This window comes from Artemia sp. Qi Xiang Cuo, chromosome 19, assembly GCF_049724085.1.
Source record: "Artemia sp. Qi Xiang Cuo chromosome 19, ASM4972408v1, whole genome shotgun sequence".
In the NCBI taxonomy this organism is placed as follows: Eukaryota; Metazoa; Arthropoda; class Branchiopoda; order Anostraca; family Artemiidae; genus Artemia; species Artemia sp. Qi Xiang Cuo.
Window position 1 is genome coordinate 11,377,179 of NC_142812.1, and position 16,002 is coordinate 11,393,180.

Genomic DNA, 16,002 nt, shown 5'->3' on the forward strand with positions numbered 1-16,002 from the left:
GCCTCAGGTGGCTTGTTGCTGCGGTGAGTTGTTAGTAGTAGTAGTAGTAGTAGTAGTACTAATAAAAGTTTAAGGCTCTATCCACACACAATAATCAAAAATTGATTTTTCAGTGTTTTCTACGAAATAAGGAAAAAATCCTGGAGAGTTGCTGGTAAGTTAAATACAGTTTATTTCTTTCTGTATATTATTCAGTCAATTTTGCTGTAAAGTTGTGCAGACACTGTCCAGTAGAAGCATGATATAAAAAAACAAATATTTACGGTTTATCCTGGTTCTATTTACAGGACCTCTGCACTCAATATTACAGGGGTAGCATTGACTGATCACTGATCTGACTGGTTACACAGTTTTCTGGGCAGTATTTCAATCTTATGAATAGAATTCTTGAAAATAACAACTTTTAGACATTAGGGACTTTTCTGCACTGACGAAAGTAATGACAACAAGTGGGTACATAACCAAGTGAAAGATAACCCGGATCCGAAGTAGATGAGTAAATTCAAAGAAATAGCAGGATAAATAATTTTTTTTTTATATACCATTATATGATGACGAAGTACTGGTGCGTTAAGGCATTTGTTGTGGTGGGTCACTGAAATGCTTTCGGCGGTGCGGCACCGGTTTTTGCATGGTTTTGGGGACTACATGGAAGAAAAGCAATACACATTATTAATTACTTATTGTTAGCAGATTAGTTCTAGAAGAAAAGTCGGCCATGTTAGATTTTGATTTTTCTAGGAACTCTTTGGGTTCTAAACTGCAACTTTAAAGTGATATCTGATCAGCCATGTTAGATCTTGGCTTTTCAAACAACTAAGAACTCTTTGGGTTCTAAACTGCAACTTTAGAGTGATATCTGATCTCTTTGTTCTTTACTAGGTTGCCCCAAAGATGGCAACTCTTGAACTCTGAAATTTGCAGAACCTGATGGCGGATTTTGCGACTTGGAAAGAAAATCTTCAATCACTTTTTATGTTTTTCTGTGGATGTAGATGCATAGTTATGACTTTCCATTCGAATTTCCGCGAACTTGAAGGTGAATCCAGACAGATTGTGAAGAGTAAAGCTTGAAATCACATTTTTAGTGTAATATTCGAGCAGTTCGAAGAACATGAAAAGACATGGCAATATTTTTCAAAGAAATTTTTTGTGGCACAAATGAAAAGGGCTAGTTCTTGTCCCGAAGTGCATGTAAGGTAAATAGTGGCCCTGAAACTTTTTGATTTTTCCTGGGGTAAACTTTTGATTTTGAACTCTAGGAGGCTAGAAAGGGTTTGGACCTTAAATTTAATTAACCATATTTGCAGCAATGACGATTTGATGCAGTTTGCCCTCAGTTGCTACGGCTGCTTACATCCATGTTAAACATTTCAAATTTTACTTCAGAGCAGACCTATTCCAATAGTTTTTGTGCTCCAAGTGTTGTCTTTGTTTTCTATTTTTCTATTTTTTCTTTCTAGTGGTTTTCAAAAAGTGCGACCGAGCACGAAAGCGTTGCCGAGAATCTTGCGAAAATCGCCCTCAAAAGTTAGAGAGCATTTTACTAATCATAAACAATGGATGGATACGCACCTTTAGCATTTCGCTTAGCTACGTCGTGAAGAATAGAAGGTCTTGAGATTGCTTAAAAGATAAAAGAAATGGCATCTTTAGATGATTTCTTTGCTAAACGTGATAAGAAAAAACAGAAGTCCAAAAAGACTGAACAAGCAGGGAAGCTAATTCAAGAACCAAAACCTGTTGAGTCAGAGCCTGAAGTTCAAAGTGTTAAACCTCAAAAGACACCCGTGGTAGCAGAACCTACTAGGCCTACAGAAGATGTTCTGTTAAAGGAACCTATTTCAATAGGAGCTGCTCAAACCCAGGTAATTTGACTTATTTTTTAAGGAGTTTGGTACATTAGTAACATTTTTGCATTACTTTGCTGTAGATAGCCTAGCCTAGAAGATGAACATGCCACTTGGTGGGGCAGCCTTGCTTTATACCCACAGTACTTTGGACAAATAGACTATTTAGTATAACCAAATCTACAGTGGGATTCTACTTTAGCTACTTTTAACTATCTTGGAACGGGGTTAGGTTAGGAAAATGAAACTTTCAGGGATGGGTCTACAGGCTAAAGTATGTCCTGGGAAGTTATTTTGGGGATTCCACCTTTTGACTATTGGAAAACTTTATGGTAAATTTTTACCAAATCATATTATTGACCTGTGAATAAAGTGAATATACCACTTGATGTCTTTTTTGATGCTCTTTCCAAATTTAATAACCATTTTTGTCATAAATGAATTTCACTGGTACCCATGTATACCAATTCAGGGTATATATTTGAACATTAGGGGAGTGGGGTAAAGTTTAAACTTACCTCCCATTTACATCAGAAATAAACTTTGCACCCCCCCCCCTAATGTGTAAATATATACCCTGAATTGACATATATAGGCCTAGGGGTGGGGGTAAAATTCATTTCCAACAAAAATGATTATTATATTTGGAAAGAGCATAAAAAAGGCATCACGTGGTATATTCACTTTATTTTTAAGTCAATGATATGATTTGGTAAAAATTTACCAACTTTACTTTATAAGCTTATATAGAATGGTAGGCTACTATTGGCATAAATTTAGAATTGTGACTCCTGATAAGGAGCCATTTTAAGAAAACAATTCTTACTTTAAAATATGTATAATGATCCTAGTTAACATATTATCCAAGGGGAGAACCTTTATCATCAAGTCTTTCCTCTAAAAATCCTTTTTCCAGCTGAAAAGAAAAAGTCAGCAATAAACCTCTATGCTAAGGTGCAATGTGTAAATCTTGAAATTGCCACTATAATAAATTGTTTTTATAAATAGCATTCATTCCAACCAAGTTCCTGGCCAAGTCCATTGATTTTGAATTTATTTTAGGTGTGGTTGTATTAATATTTTGTATTTTTGCCACCGCTCATTAAAAAAAGAAAAAAAAAAAAACAGAATTAAAAATGACCAGGATGAATTAACACTATCTACAGAACAACTTATTTGGCAATTTTAAAAGATTTATGCATTTTGTCAGCATGGAGGTTCAATTGTAATTTTTTTCTTTTAAGCTAGAAAAAGAAGGATTTTTAGAGGAATGACTGTATGATAAAGGTTCTCCCCTTGAATAATATGTTAACTAGGATCATTATACATGTTTTAAAGTAAGAATTGTTCTCTTATCATGTCTCCTTATCAGGAGCCACAATTCTAAACTTATTACTTAACTATCAAGTCTACTTATAATTAAAAACATTTTACTCATCTACTTGGAAAATTTGGCCCAACTGTACATGACCAATATATATTGGCAAACTAGTTGACAATAAATATTGCCCCAGCAGGACTTTTAATTTCTAACTAGTTGACTAATAGGTTCTCTACAGCAAAACTTGTATTTTCCAGATACTTGACTAGCAACTTCTCCCCAGTAACACTTAAATTTGTCGACTAGTTGACAATAAATGTTTACCCCAAGCAAAACTTTCATTTTCCAACTAGTTGACTAATAACTTCTCCCCAGAAAAAAAACTTAATTTTTCCAGCTATTTGACTAATAACTTATCCCCAGAAAAAAAACTTAATTTTTCCAGCTAGTTGACTAATAACTTCTCCCCAGCAAAACTTAATTTTGCAAACTAGCTGGAAACAAACATTGCCCCAGAAAACAGTTCATTTTCCAACTAGTTGACTAGTAACTTTTCCCCAGCAAAACTTAATTTTGCCAAGTAGCTGGAAATAAACATTCTCCCAGATCATGATAACAACTAATATATTGAAAAAGAGCATGAAATAAGAACATTGTTATTTTATTAGCCTACCATGTTTTTTGAGAATTGCTGCTAAACTTAAATTTTACCATTATTTGGAAATTAGACTAATTTGCTCTTTTATTCTTAGAGATGTGTGCACTCACAGTTTGAAGTAACCCAGCTGATAATAAATAGGCCATGGTGAAAGCCAATTGAAAAAGGGGATTCTGCCTTTTGACTATTAGAAAAAATTACTTTATAGGCTTATATAGAATGTTGCTATTTAATCTCCTTCTAACATCATTTTAATACAATCCTAAAAAGGGCTTATCCCAGATTTCCCTCTCAATCACTTGGACTATCTGTCTTGGCTTTTTCTACAATTAGCCATATCTTGATGCCTACTGCAAAATAATTAATTTTCAGCTCCTGGGTTGCTGGAAACAAACTTTGCCCCAGAAAATAATTCATTTTCCAACTAGTTGACTAGTAACTTCTCCCTGTCAAAACTTTATTTTTCCAACTAGTTGACTGATAACTTCTCCCCAGCAACACTTGATTTTGCCAACTAGCTGAAAACAAACATTGAAAACAATTCTTTTTCCAACTAGTTGACCAATAACTTCTCCCCAGCAAAACTTAATTTTCCATCTAGTCGACTAATAGCTTCTCCCCAGCAACACTTAAATTTACAAACTAGTTGACAATAAATGTTACCCCAGCAAAAGTTTCATTTTCCAACTAATTCACTAATAACCTCTCCCCAGCAAAACTTAATTTTTCCAACTAGTTGACTAATAACTTCTCCCCAGCAAAATCTAATTTTTCCAACTAGCAGGAAACAAACATTACCCCAGAAAACAATTCATTTTTGAACTAGTAACTTCTCCCCTCCAGGGAAGTTCCTATTTCCTTTAAATCTTTCTTTATGGCATCCACTCACCCCAGACAAAGACAACTTGCTTTCCTTTTAGCTCTAGACAGTTGGCTAAAAAAGAAAACCTTTGGCAATTTGTCATCCTTCGTCTGCAGAATGTGCCCTAGCCATCTCAACCTTTTTTCATTTTAGTCCTAGAAAGCAGGATTGAACCACATTTTTTGTACAGCCTACTGTTTGAAATATGGTCAGTCATCCAGGTACCCAGAACAATCTGTAGGCAATTTCTATGGAAAACATCTAGCAAATTGTCATCCACTTTTTGGAATTTTCTTTTAGTTTTGTATATATTGATGGGATCATCAGGAAGGGAGGGTTGCTTCGTTGTCTGCATAATTATTAATGTATTCAAAGAGAGCATGAAGTAAGAACATTGTTGTTTTATTAGCCTACCATGTTTTTTGAGAAGTGCTGCTAAACTGAAATTTTACCATATTTGGAAATTTGGCTAATTTACCCTTCTATTCTTAGATATATGTGCACTCACAGTTTCAAGTAGCCCAGCCTATAATAAATAGGCCAAGGTGAAAGCCTATAGAAAAAATAAAGTTTTGTTGGAGAGAAGTTACTGGTCAACTAGTTGGAAAATGAATTTTTTTTTTTCTGGGGCAATTTTTATTTCCAGCTAGTTGGCAAATTTAAGTGTTGCTTGGGAGAAGTTACTAGTCAACTAGTTGGAAAATAAATTGTTTTCTGGGGTATTGTTTGTTTCCAGCTAGTTGGCAAAGTTAAGTGTTGCTGAGGATAAGTTATTAGTCAACAAGTTGGAAAATGAATTATTTTCTGGGACAATGTTTCTTTCCAGCTAGTTGGCATAATTAAGTGTTGCTTGGGAGAAATTATTAGTCAAATTGTTGGAAAATAAAACTTTGGCTGGAGAGACGTTTCTTGTCAACTAGTTGACATATATAGATTTCTCCTATAGGGATGGGCAAAATTTTCCAACCAGATGGCAAAAATATTCTTAATTATAAGGAGATTGGATAGTACCATTTTATATAAGCTTATAAACTAATTTTTTCCAAAAGTCAAAGAGTGGATATCTGGTATTTTGAACTACCTACCTCCACTCCTCCCTCTAGAGGGTATTGACCTTTGATGACCTTTAAAAATCTATGTGATATAAAAGTGAAACCTTGCCAAATAGATCTTTTGCTTAAATGAAGTACAACAAAATTGTTTTCAGCTTCACAACTTTGCTCAGTCCCAAATTATAAGGTTTTAAAGATATACAAACACATTTCCAAAATTTTGAAAAAAAGCATTGATATGGCTTAAAATTCTACTCAAATAACAGGAATTGCATTCTCAGAACTAAAGCCAGAGAAAAAGAAACTGATGCTGAAAATTTAGGTAAAATGTTGTTTTGTCAAAATTTCAATAGGTAGGCTATAGACCTGTCATGTAGGCAAATTTCATTTTCCTAACCTAACCCCTTTCCAAGATAGTCAAAAGTAGCTAAAGTAGAATTTTACCAAGGTAGGTACTTCAAAATACCTTCCTGGACATACTTTAGCCTGTAGACAACATTCCTGAAAGTTTCATTTTCCTAACTTAACCTCTTTCCAAGATTGCCTAAAGTAGCTAAAGTAGAATTTTAAATTCTACTTTAGCTACTTTTGACTATCTTGGAAAGGGCTTATGTTAAGAAAATGATACTTACACGGATGGGTCTACAGGCTAAAGTATGTCCCAGGACATTTTCAGAACTAAAGCCAGAGAAAAAGAAATAGGTAACTGAAAATTAAAGTAAAATGTTGTTTTGTCAAAATTACAATAGGTAGACCTGTCATGTAGGCAAGTTTTAGGACCCACTAGAGGGAGAAGGAGTGGAGGTAGGTACTTCAAAATACCTTCCCAGGACATATGAGGTCTTTTCAAAAACTATTGTGAATTTTGTGTTTTTAAAAAAAATATTCATTTATTCATCAATATCTATTTTGTCCCCTTCAAAGTAATCCCCACCAGATATTATACAGTTCTGCCAACATTTTCCCCAATCCTCAAAGCACTTCAAGAAATCAGGTTTTGTGATCTTGTTCAGCTCCATCTTTGATCCTGTCTTTATCTCACCAATAGTAGTGAATTGTTGTGCCTCTTCAGTTTGGGGAACAAAAAAAGTTACAGTGGGCTAGATCTGGGGAATAAGGTGGCAGCAGCATTATTAATGTGTTTTTTTTTTGCCAAAAATTTGCACACAAGCAACAATGTGTGAGCAGGGGCATTATCATGGTGCAAAAGCCAATTTTTGTTCTTCCACAAATCTAGGCATTTTTTGCAGATTGCTTTGTGCAACGTCTGCATAACTTGCAGGTAATATTCCTTATTGACTGTTCTACCCTGAGACAAGAACTCATGGTGCACCACACCCCTGCAATTGAAGAAAACTGTAAGCAAAACCTTCACATTTGAGTGAACTTGGCATGCTTTTTTCTGCCTCAGCTTCTGTTGGGATGATTGAGCTTTTGTTTCCACGTCATAACTGTAAACCCGTGTTTCATCACCAGTTATGACTCTGGAGCAAATTTGGATTGTTGCAGACAGATTCTAACAGGTCCTTAGCAATGTTGATGCAATGCTGTTTTTGGACAAAATTGAGCAATTTCATGGCAACCCATCTCATGCCCAAATCTTTGGCAAAAATTAAATGGCACAAGCCAATTGACATGTTTAAATCCTCAGTAACTTCTCTGATGGTGATTCTATGAGTTGCCAATATTATTTTCTTCACTTCATCAATTTTTTCATCTGTTGTTGACGTGCTCGGGCGTCCGGCACGCTCTTCGTCGTTCACATCTTCTCGGCCCTCTAAGAACATTTTGAACCACCGATAAACATTAATTTTGTCCAAGGCAGCTTCACCATATGCCACAGTCAACATTTGGTATGTGTCCACACACTTGATTTTTTTTTTTTTATGCAAAATTTGATACAGATTCTTTGATTCATTTTTTAGAATGGTCAACAATAGAAAATGAGCCAAAACACCTGCAAGAAAAATAGCTGTCAATAATAATCTGAACATTCACAATGGCCAAAACTGTTGGCATAAATGAGATACATGAGTACCAACATGACACCACAAAAAATCATAAATTGAATATACATGACCTGGAGAAATTCCAAATTTGTGATATTTTTTGAACAGACCTCGTACTTTAGCCTGTAGACCCATCCCTGAAAGTTTCATTTTCCTAACCTAACCCCTTTCCAAGATAGCCAAAAGTAGCTAAAGTATAATTTTACCCAATTATTAAATTTGAAAAAAAAGAGCATAAAAAAATGCATTAAGTGGTATATTTGCCTTATTTGTGGGTCAGTAACTTAAACTGCTTCATATTTACCACCCATGCTTGTGACAATCTGTGGCACCGATTGATAAAAGGGAGGGAGGTATTTACCTCTTCTACATTTTTTGAGTAAAGTTGTAGAATAGCAGCTCTCCGGAAGGAGACATGCTAAAACGAAAAGTGTGGTATTTTAGATTGTTTTTTTTATGGTTAAGGTTATATTTGGGGATGATCCACCCCCATATCCCCCTGATGGTTCAATATATAGCCTTATGATGTACATCAGACTAAAAGAAAACACAAAAACAATAAAATTCTTTTTTGATAATATGCTGCTTGTTCTATATGAATCAGATTATATTCAGGAATCAGATTATAATAATTTCCAAATATAATTTTTGCTTTAGCCTACTCAGGAATTCAATTTTCAGTTCTCTATGTACCCTTAAAGATGATACATTTGTTCTCACTTGGCCTAGGAAAGGGTTGAAAACAACAATTCTAACTTTCATGATATGCAGAATAACTATAATTAATTCGTTTCTACTACAGCGCTACCACACTTTAACCCCCCCCCCCTAATATGCAAATATTTAGTCCAAATTATATATAGCTTATGAATTTTTAAAGTTGGTAAAGCCATATACAAAACTGACACAAATAAGCATAATAGACAAGGAGATACAAATAAATAAAAGAAAATTCCTATTTTTGAACCTTTAAATCCTTAAAATAAAATTGCCTATTGCCACTATATATCTAGGAGACATTGATTTAAGGATCCCCAGTAGCCTCTTATAATTTATACCTTTAAACAAGTCTCCCCTTAGGTTTGCCATGTCATTGCAGCTAAAAAGAAAATGCCCAAATTTATCCCCCAAAATACTGCATAGTGGACAAATTTGTAATTTATTTGGAAAATTAATATTCTTTAATAAAATTAAAATTAATTTCTGGACCTTCAACTACGTTGAACAAAATGGCTATCTCAAAATTTTGATTGGGTGTGTTTGGGGAAATGGAGGGCGTGAGAAGGGGTTACTTGCCCTCCAATCACTTTTGACTATTAAAAAAGGCACTAGCCCTTGCAATTTCTAATTGAATGAGCCCTTTTGAAGTGTCTATGACAACGCTTTCTGTAAAAAAAGTAATATATCCCAGGGCATAACTTACAACCCTTGCCCTGAGGGCAGTGGGGGAGGTTCATCCTCAAAAACATAATTTCCAGACTTTTTACCTGCTTCAAACAAAATGGCTATCTCAAAATTTTGACTGGATGTTTTTGGGGAAATGGTGGGTGTGAGAGGGTTGTTACTTATCCTCCAATCACTTTTAACTATTAAAAAGGGCACAAGCCCTTCTAATTTCAATTGAATGAGCCCTTTTTGAAGTTCCTACAACATTGCTATCTATAAAAACCTTATATGCCCCCAGCCCATAACTTACAAACCTTGCCCTGAGGGCTCTGAGAAGGTTATCATCCTCAAACACCTAATTTCTAAAACTTTTAACTACGTTGAATAAAATGGCTATCTAAAATTTTGATTGGATTTGTTTGCGGAAAAGGTCAGCGTGAGAGGAGGGTTATTTGCCCTCAAATCACTTTCGACTATTAAAAACGGCACTAGCCCTTTCAATTTCCAATCAAATGAGCCCTTTTGAAGTTTCCACAACAGCACTTTCTATAAAAACCTTATATGCTCCCAGGGCATAACTCATAACCCTTGCCCTGAGGGCTGGGGGGGGGTTCATCCTCAAAGACCTAATTTCCAAAACTTTCCGCTATGTTGAACAAAATGGCTATGTCAAAATTTTGACTGGATGTGTTTGGGGAAATGGTGGGTGTGAGAGAGGTGCTAGTTATCCTCCAATCATTTTTGACTATTAAAAAGGGCACAAGTCCTTCTAATTTCAATTGAATGAGCCCTGTTTGAAGTTCCTACAGCATCGCTATCTATAAAAACCTTATATGCCCCCAGGGCATAACTTACAACCCTTGACCTGAGGGCTCTGAGAAGGTTATCATCCTCAAACACCTAATTTCTAAAACTTTTAACTACGTTGAATAAAATGGCCATCTAAAAGTTTTGATTGGATGTGTTTGGGGATAAGGTCGGCTTAAGAGGAGGGTTAGTTGCCCTCCAATCACTTTTGACTATTAAAAAGGGCACTAGCCCTTTCAATTTCCAATTGAATGAGCTCTTTTGAAGTTTCTGCATTAATGCTTTTTATAAAAACCTTATATGCTCCAGGGTATAATTTACAAGGGCTGGGGGGGGGGGCTGTCATCCTCAAAGACCTAATTTCCAGAACTCAACTACGTTGAACAAAATGGCTATGTCAAAATTTTGACTTGATGTGTTTGGGGAAATGGTGGGTTTGAGAGGGGTGTTAGTTATCCTCCAATCACTTTTGACTGTTAAAAAGGGCACAAGCTTTTCTAATTTCAATTGAATGAGCCCCTTTTGAAGTTTCTATGACAACGCTTTCTATAAAAAAAACCTTATATCCCTCCAGGGCATAACTTACAACCCATGCCCTGAGGGCTGGGGGGTGTCATCCTCAAAGACCTAATTCCCAGAACTTTCAACTACGTGAACAAAAGGGATATCTCAAAATTTTGATCGGATGTGTTTGGGGAAAGGGTGGGCATGAGAGGGGGTTTAGTTGCCCTCCAATCACTTTTGACTATTAAAAAGGGCACTAGCCCTTGGAATTTCCAATCGAATGAACCCTTTTTGGAGTTTGTACGACAACGCTTTCTATAAAAATCTTATATGCCCCCGGGGCATAACTTAAGACCCTTGCCCTGGGGGCTCTAGGGGAGTGTCCTCCTCAAAAACATAATTTCTATCTGGAAATAAACTATGCTGAACAAAATGGCTATCTCATATTTTGATTGGATGTGTTTAGGGAAAAGGTGGGCGTGGAAGGGGTGTTAGTTGCCTTCAAATCACTTTTGACTATTAAAAAGGGCACATTCCACTCGAATTTCCAATCGAATGAGCCCTTTTCGAAGTTTCTACGACAACTCCTTTGATATGAAGTGCCCTGGTCTAAAGAAAAAAAAAATAAATACACAATACATTGTGCCAACATCATTCTTTACTTAGGCAGTGCGATTGCGCTGCCTATGAAATCACATCAGTCCATTTTTTGTTAAGAAAAAAAGTGTTCAGTAGTAATTTATTGCACCCCTAGGCTTAGGCTTTGTGGTAAATCCTGGTCTGAATGCTATAGAGTTAGGGCTCTTCTTGAAGAAACACCTTGGTTAAATAAAAGTAGTATGCTTGCAAGTAAGTTCCTTGGTAAAATCATTGTTTCAGGCTTTTTGCTATCTAGGAAAGCAGTGCAGGCCTAGTTTGGGAAATATAACTTATAGGAATCTATGTAGGCCTACAGCTTAAATTAGATCCAAAGAAGGTGTTATAACACAACTAGCTCCACCCCTCCTTTATATAATGAGTATTGCAGCCAATGTTTTGTTCATATCTGTGTCTATATTAATGTTATAAGTGTTAATTTGTGCTCACCTTAAAGATTTTCAGCTTTGTTCTATTACAAAATTGTCTTAAATTCTATTATGTAACCGCATGTCAAATATAATTCCTAGCCTACAGGGTTTGTCCGGAAAGTAATAGGACTGATTTTCTTGCGCCACGACTGTACTTTGGAGCGTGCGTGTGCTGACTGGATTCAGTAGAGGGCGTTCCTAGCTACCAAAGGAGTGGCTGGTCAGTTGCCTCCGAGCACCTGGAGAGTCAGGACAGATATTTTTGCGTGACTGTGTTTTTGTGAGTGGTGCAAGCCGAAAATGCAGCGTTCGCTTGAGCAGAGGTATGCGAATAAATTTTGTCTGAAACTCAATAAATCTGCGACAGAGACGTCTGATTTGATCAAGCAGACCTGCCAAAATGTTACATTAGCAAGAACTGATGTGTTTTGCTAGTACCAGGCCTTTTTGGAGGGCTGGGAAGAGGTCGCCAATGAAGAATGTGCTGGAAGACCTTCGACAAACGCCGACAATGTGACTCGTGTGCGCAAAGTTTTGAACTCAGACCGTCTAAATATTCGTTTAACTGCCCAAAAGTTAAATTTACCAAAATTTGTAGTTCATGACATTGTGACGGTGCATTTGAACATGCGCAAGATGTACACGAAGATGGTCCCGAAAGTGCTCATGCTCACTGACGACCAGAAATTGCGGCGAGTGGAAGCGTGCCAAGAAAATTTGAACATGTGTGAATGTGACCCCCAATTTTTGAATAAATTAATCACAGGTCACAATCACAGGTGACGAGTCCTGCGTCTCTTCGCCCAAAAAAGGCAAGAATGAGGAAACCCAAAGTGAAAACGATGATCATTGTCTTTTTTGACATCAAAGGCATCGTCCACCATGAATTTGTTCCTCCTGGACAAATCGTCAACGCCAAATTTTATGTGGAAGTGCTCAAGAGACTCAAAAGAAGGGTCAATCGGGTGCGACAAGACATCGCAGTCGACTGGAATTTGCACCACGACAACGCTTAGCTCACATCGCCTTTCTCGTGAACAGCTACCTGACCAAGGCCGGCATCCCAACGCTTCCACAGCCGCCCAGCAGTCCAGATGTGGCCCCTTGACTTTTTTTGTTTTTTTTCTCGCCTGAAAGGGCCGATGAAAGACAAGCATTTGAGGCGAAAGAGGAGATCAAAGCAGCATGCACCGCGGCTCTCAAGGCTATTCCGGAGAATGCATACCGTGACGCCTTCAATGCTTGGAAATCACGCTGGCAGCGCTGCATTGACGCAGAAGGAGCCTATTTTGAAAGTTTTTAAAGAATTGTAATGACTGGCTCAACAAATGTTTTTAAATCAACTCATACCTATTACTTTCCGGACAAACCCTGTAGGTCTAAACAACTAAAGTTCCTCAGTTTGTGATGCAATGTGTTTGCTTCCCTCTCATTGGTTGTCAGTCATATGAGGCCCTTAAACTAGTTTTTTGACTCAATAGATATGACACCTTTGTTGGAGTTTGTAAACTTTTATATGAATGTTGCATGCTGAGAGGGGGCTCCTTATATCTTGCAATGCATTTTCATTTGTGACTTAAAGGTTAGACCTAATTTAATGCTATTTAAATGTTGTACTTAGATCTCGGAAGTTGTTAGTGCTAGATTAACAAAATTTTCATGATGACATTTTTGCTTTTTACCAGCATCCAGGTACAATATTTCAATAGCATTCAATTAGGTCCAACCTTTAAATTCAAAAATGAAGATAAATAGTGCATGCAGAGGCCTCCCAATAAATAGGCGGCCTCTGCACGCACTATTTCAATAAAATTTTACTAGCTTTAATAAGAGTGTCTTATCTATTAAATGAAATAACAGGGTTGAAGTGCTATTTTAGGGGGCCTTATATCACTGACAGCCAATGAGAAGAGAGCAAAAATTTTGCAGCACAAACTGGGAAACATTCAGTTGTTTAACCTATATATATATATATATATATATATATATATATATATATATATATATATATATATATATATATATATATATATATATATATAATTAGGGGAGATAAGAAATAATAGTTTTTTGAAGAAAATTTTATTTAAGAATTCTGTCTTAGTTACATCTGTTGCACTGCCTATCAGGTAGTACATACATGTTTTCCTCATGACAGCAGCAAATATCTCTCAGGTTTTAGGTAATAAGTTTTTCTTTGTTCTTAAAGTAAGAAAGAGGGTCTGATTTTCATAATTTAACTTCTGAATGGTTTTATGTATGATAATGAGTGTCTTTTTGTCTGAACCTGTCTTCTTTTGTCTCCGGAACACCATTTAGTGATGGATTTACATTGACATCTAGTAGCATAAAATTAAATCTTTTTGAAAAGCTTCCTACTTTGGTACTATGGGACATTAAAGCTTCCTACTATGGGGTACTAGTTTCTTGAGACACCTTGTCCATTGTCTCCCAGGTTACCCGCGTATATACTCAAGCAACTCCAGTCAAAGGTCAAAGCGTGAGATTGAATCAGGTGATGTAAAGGTTATTAGTATAGGGGTCTATGAAGTGATGAGCTAGAATTTAGTGAATTAGTGATGAAAAACACCTAGTCATTATAGCAATCTTGTTTAGTTGTACTTTAAGTATTATATCTCACTTGACTGAGTTTATAACAAGGATAGAAACTCCCAAAGAAGAAGCGATCAAAAATGGTGTTTTGAAAGGCCAATGAAAGTACCGAAAAACAAAACGAATGTTTCAAGAAGATAACCGCCTCCCTTTTTCAGCACAAACAGAATATTTCAAGGAAAATGCCGAAAAATGTGGAAAGGCAAGGAAAACTAAACAATGCAGAGTCAACATGAAAAAACAAACCAATAAAAGCCAAAATTAGAACATAAATAATATTCAATAAAAATAAAAAATCTAACACCAAAGGCGACTCACTGACCAATACCCACCAATCACTCACCAAAGATTTTTGGTTTTGTATTAGACGTCGAAAATTTATTAAACAAGGATAATATTGATAACAACCTTGAAAAAAATTCTAAAAATTCGGTTGATTTTTATAATACAGATTTTAATAAAATAGAACTCTTTATTGCTACTCTGCAATAGAACCTAACTCCATGAGACTTTTTTGCTTTCTTTTTACTTTTTTGCTTTTTTGGAGAATCTTGTATGGAGAAGATGAGAGTACTAAACAAATACTCCTGATTAACTCCTGAGTATCTACTCCTGAGTATCAATACTCCTGAGTATCAATTGCTATCTGCAAACGTTCATATAGCATATTAAAATTAATTTTGACAAATGTTTGATCAACAATGGGACAAAATCTCCTAAGTGACCATATAAGTATGGAAAGACAAAAATTGGAAGTGATCAGCTTTGATGATGTTATTGATAAGTTTACTGCATCAAAAGCAAGAAAAATCTGTGCGTAGTAATTAATCTTATTAATATATTAAAATTATATTGTTACTAAATATATGTATCTCCCTTAGAGATCATAAATATTTACTTCTTATTGTTTTAAAACTGCATATTTTTAAAATGTTTCTTTATAAATATGTAAAATAAATAACAGGTATCTTTTGAATTAATTATAGATATTCAGATACATTTCAAAACCTAGTCTTGTTTTTTTTAACCACAGTTTGTTTCAAATTTAAAGTCTAGCTTGAGTCTATGACTATTTGTTTTACTTTATTTATTATTTTGCATGTATATTTTACATTAAAAATATAATTTTTTTAGAAAAAAAATCTATAGTCCAAAGAAGAGTATTAAATGGTGATTCAATTGCCTTCATGCTTATAAGATTTGAAGGGTTCGATTTGAATTAAGATTTTAAGATTAAGTTAAGATTTGAATTGGCTTAGTACCAGATTCAAATTATGCTGCCGCAAAACTTTAAATTTGGACTTATAGTTAAATAATATTATGTCTGGACATTTATGTTTATTAATTAAAAAAAAACTTTTCGAATAATAAGTTTTTCAAAGAAAAGTAAAAGCAATTTTAAACTTAAGCTCAGCAGATACAAATACGTGTTAAAATTCAAACCCAAAACGACCAGAAATCATAGGCAGCGCAATCGCGCTGCCTAAGTAAAGAACGATGTCTGCACAATGTATTATTTTTTTTTCCATGCAAGGGCACTTCGTATCGAAGGAGTTGTCGTAGAAACTTCGAAAAGGGCTCATTCAATTGGAAATCGGAGTGGCTTGTGCCTTTTTTAATAGTCGAAAGTGACTGGAAGGCAACTAACACCCCTTCCACGCCCACCATTTCTCCAAACACATCCAATCCAAATTTTGAGATAGCCATTTTGTTCAGCGTAGTTGATTTCCAGATAGAAAGTATGTTTTTGAGCAGGACACTCCCCCACAACCCTCGGGGCAGGGGTTTTAAGTTATGCCCTGGGGGGCATCTAAGAACGATGTTGGCACAATGTATTATTTTTTATTTTTTTCTTTAGACCAGGGTACTTCCT

General features: G+C 35.7%; 1 protein-coding gene across 1 annotated transcript in view; it reads left to right on the top strand.

Moving 5' to 3' along the window:
- Nucleotides 1–1,606: 1,606 nt before the first annotated feature.
- LOC148940497 (protein CDV3 homolog) overlaps nucleotides 1,607–16,002 on the top strand; it is a 34,252-nt gene continuing 19,856 nt past the window's right edge. Inside the window, exon 1 of the mRNA XM_089105298.1 lies at nucleotides 1,607–1,868. Within this exon, the coding sequence (XP_088961424.1) occupies nucleotides 1,644–1,868 (225 nt within the window). The 5' untranslated portion in view covers nucleotides 1,607–1,643. The remainder of the gene's footprint in view (nucleotides 1,869–16,002) is intronic.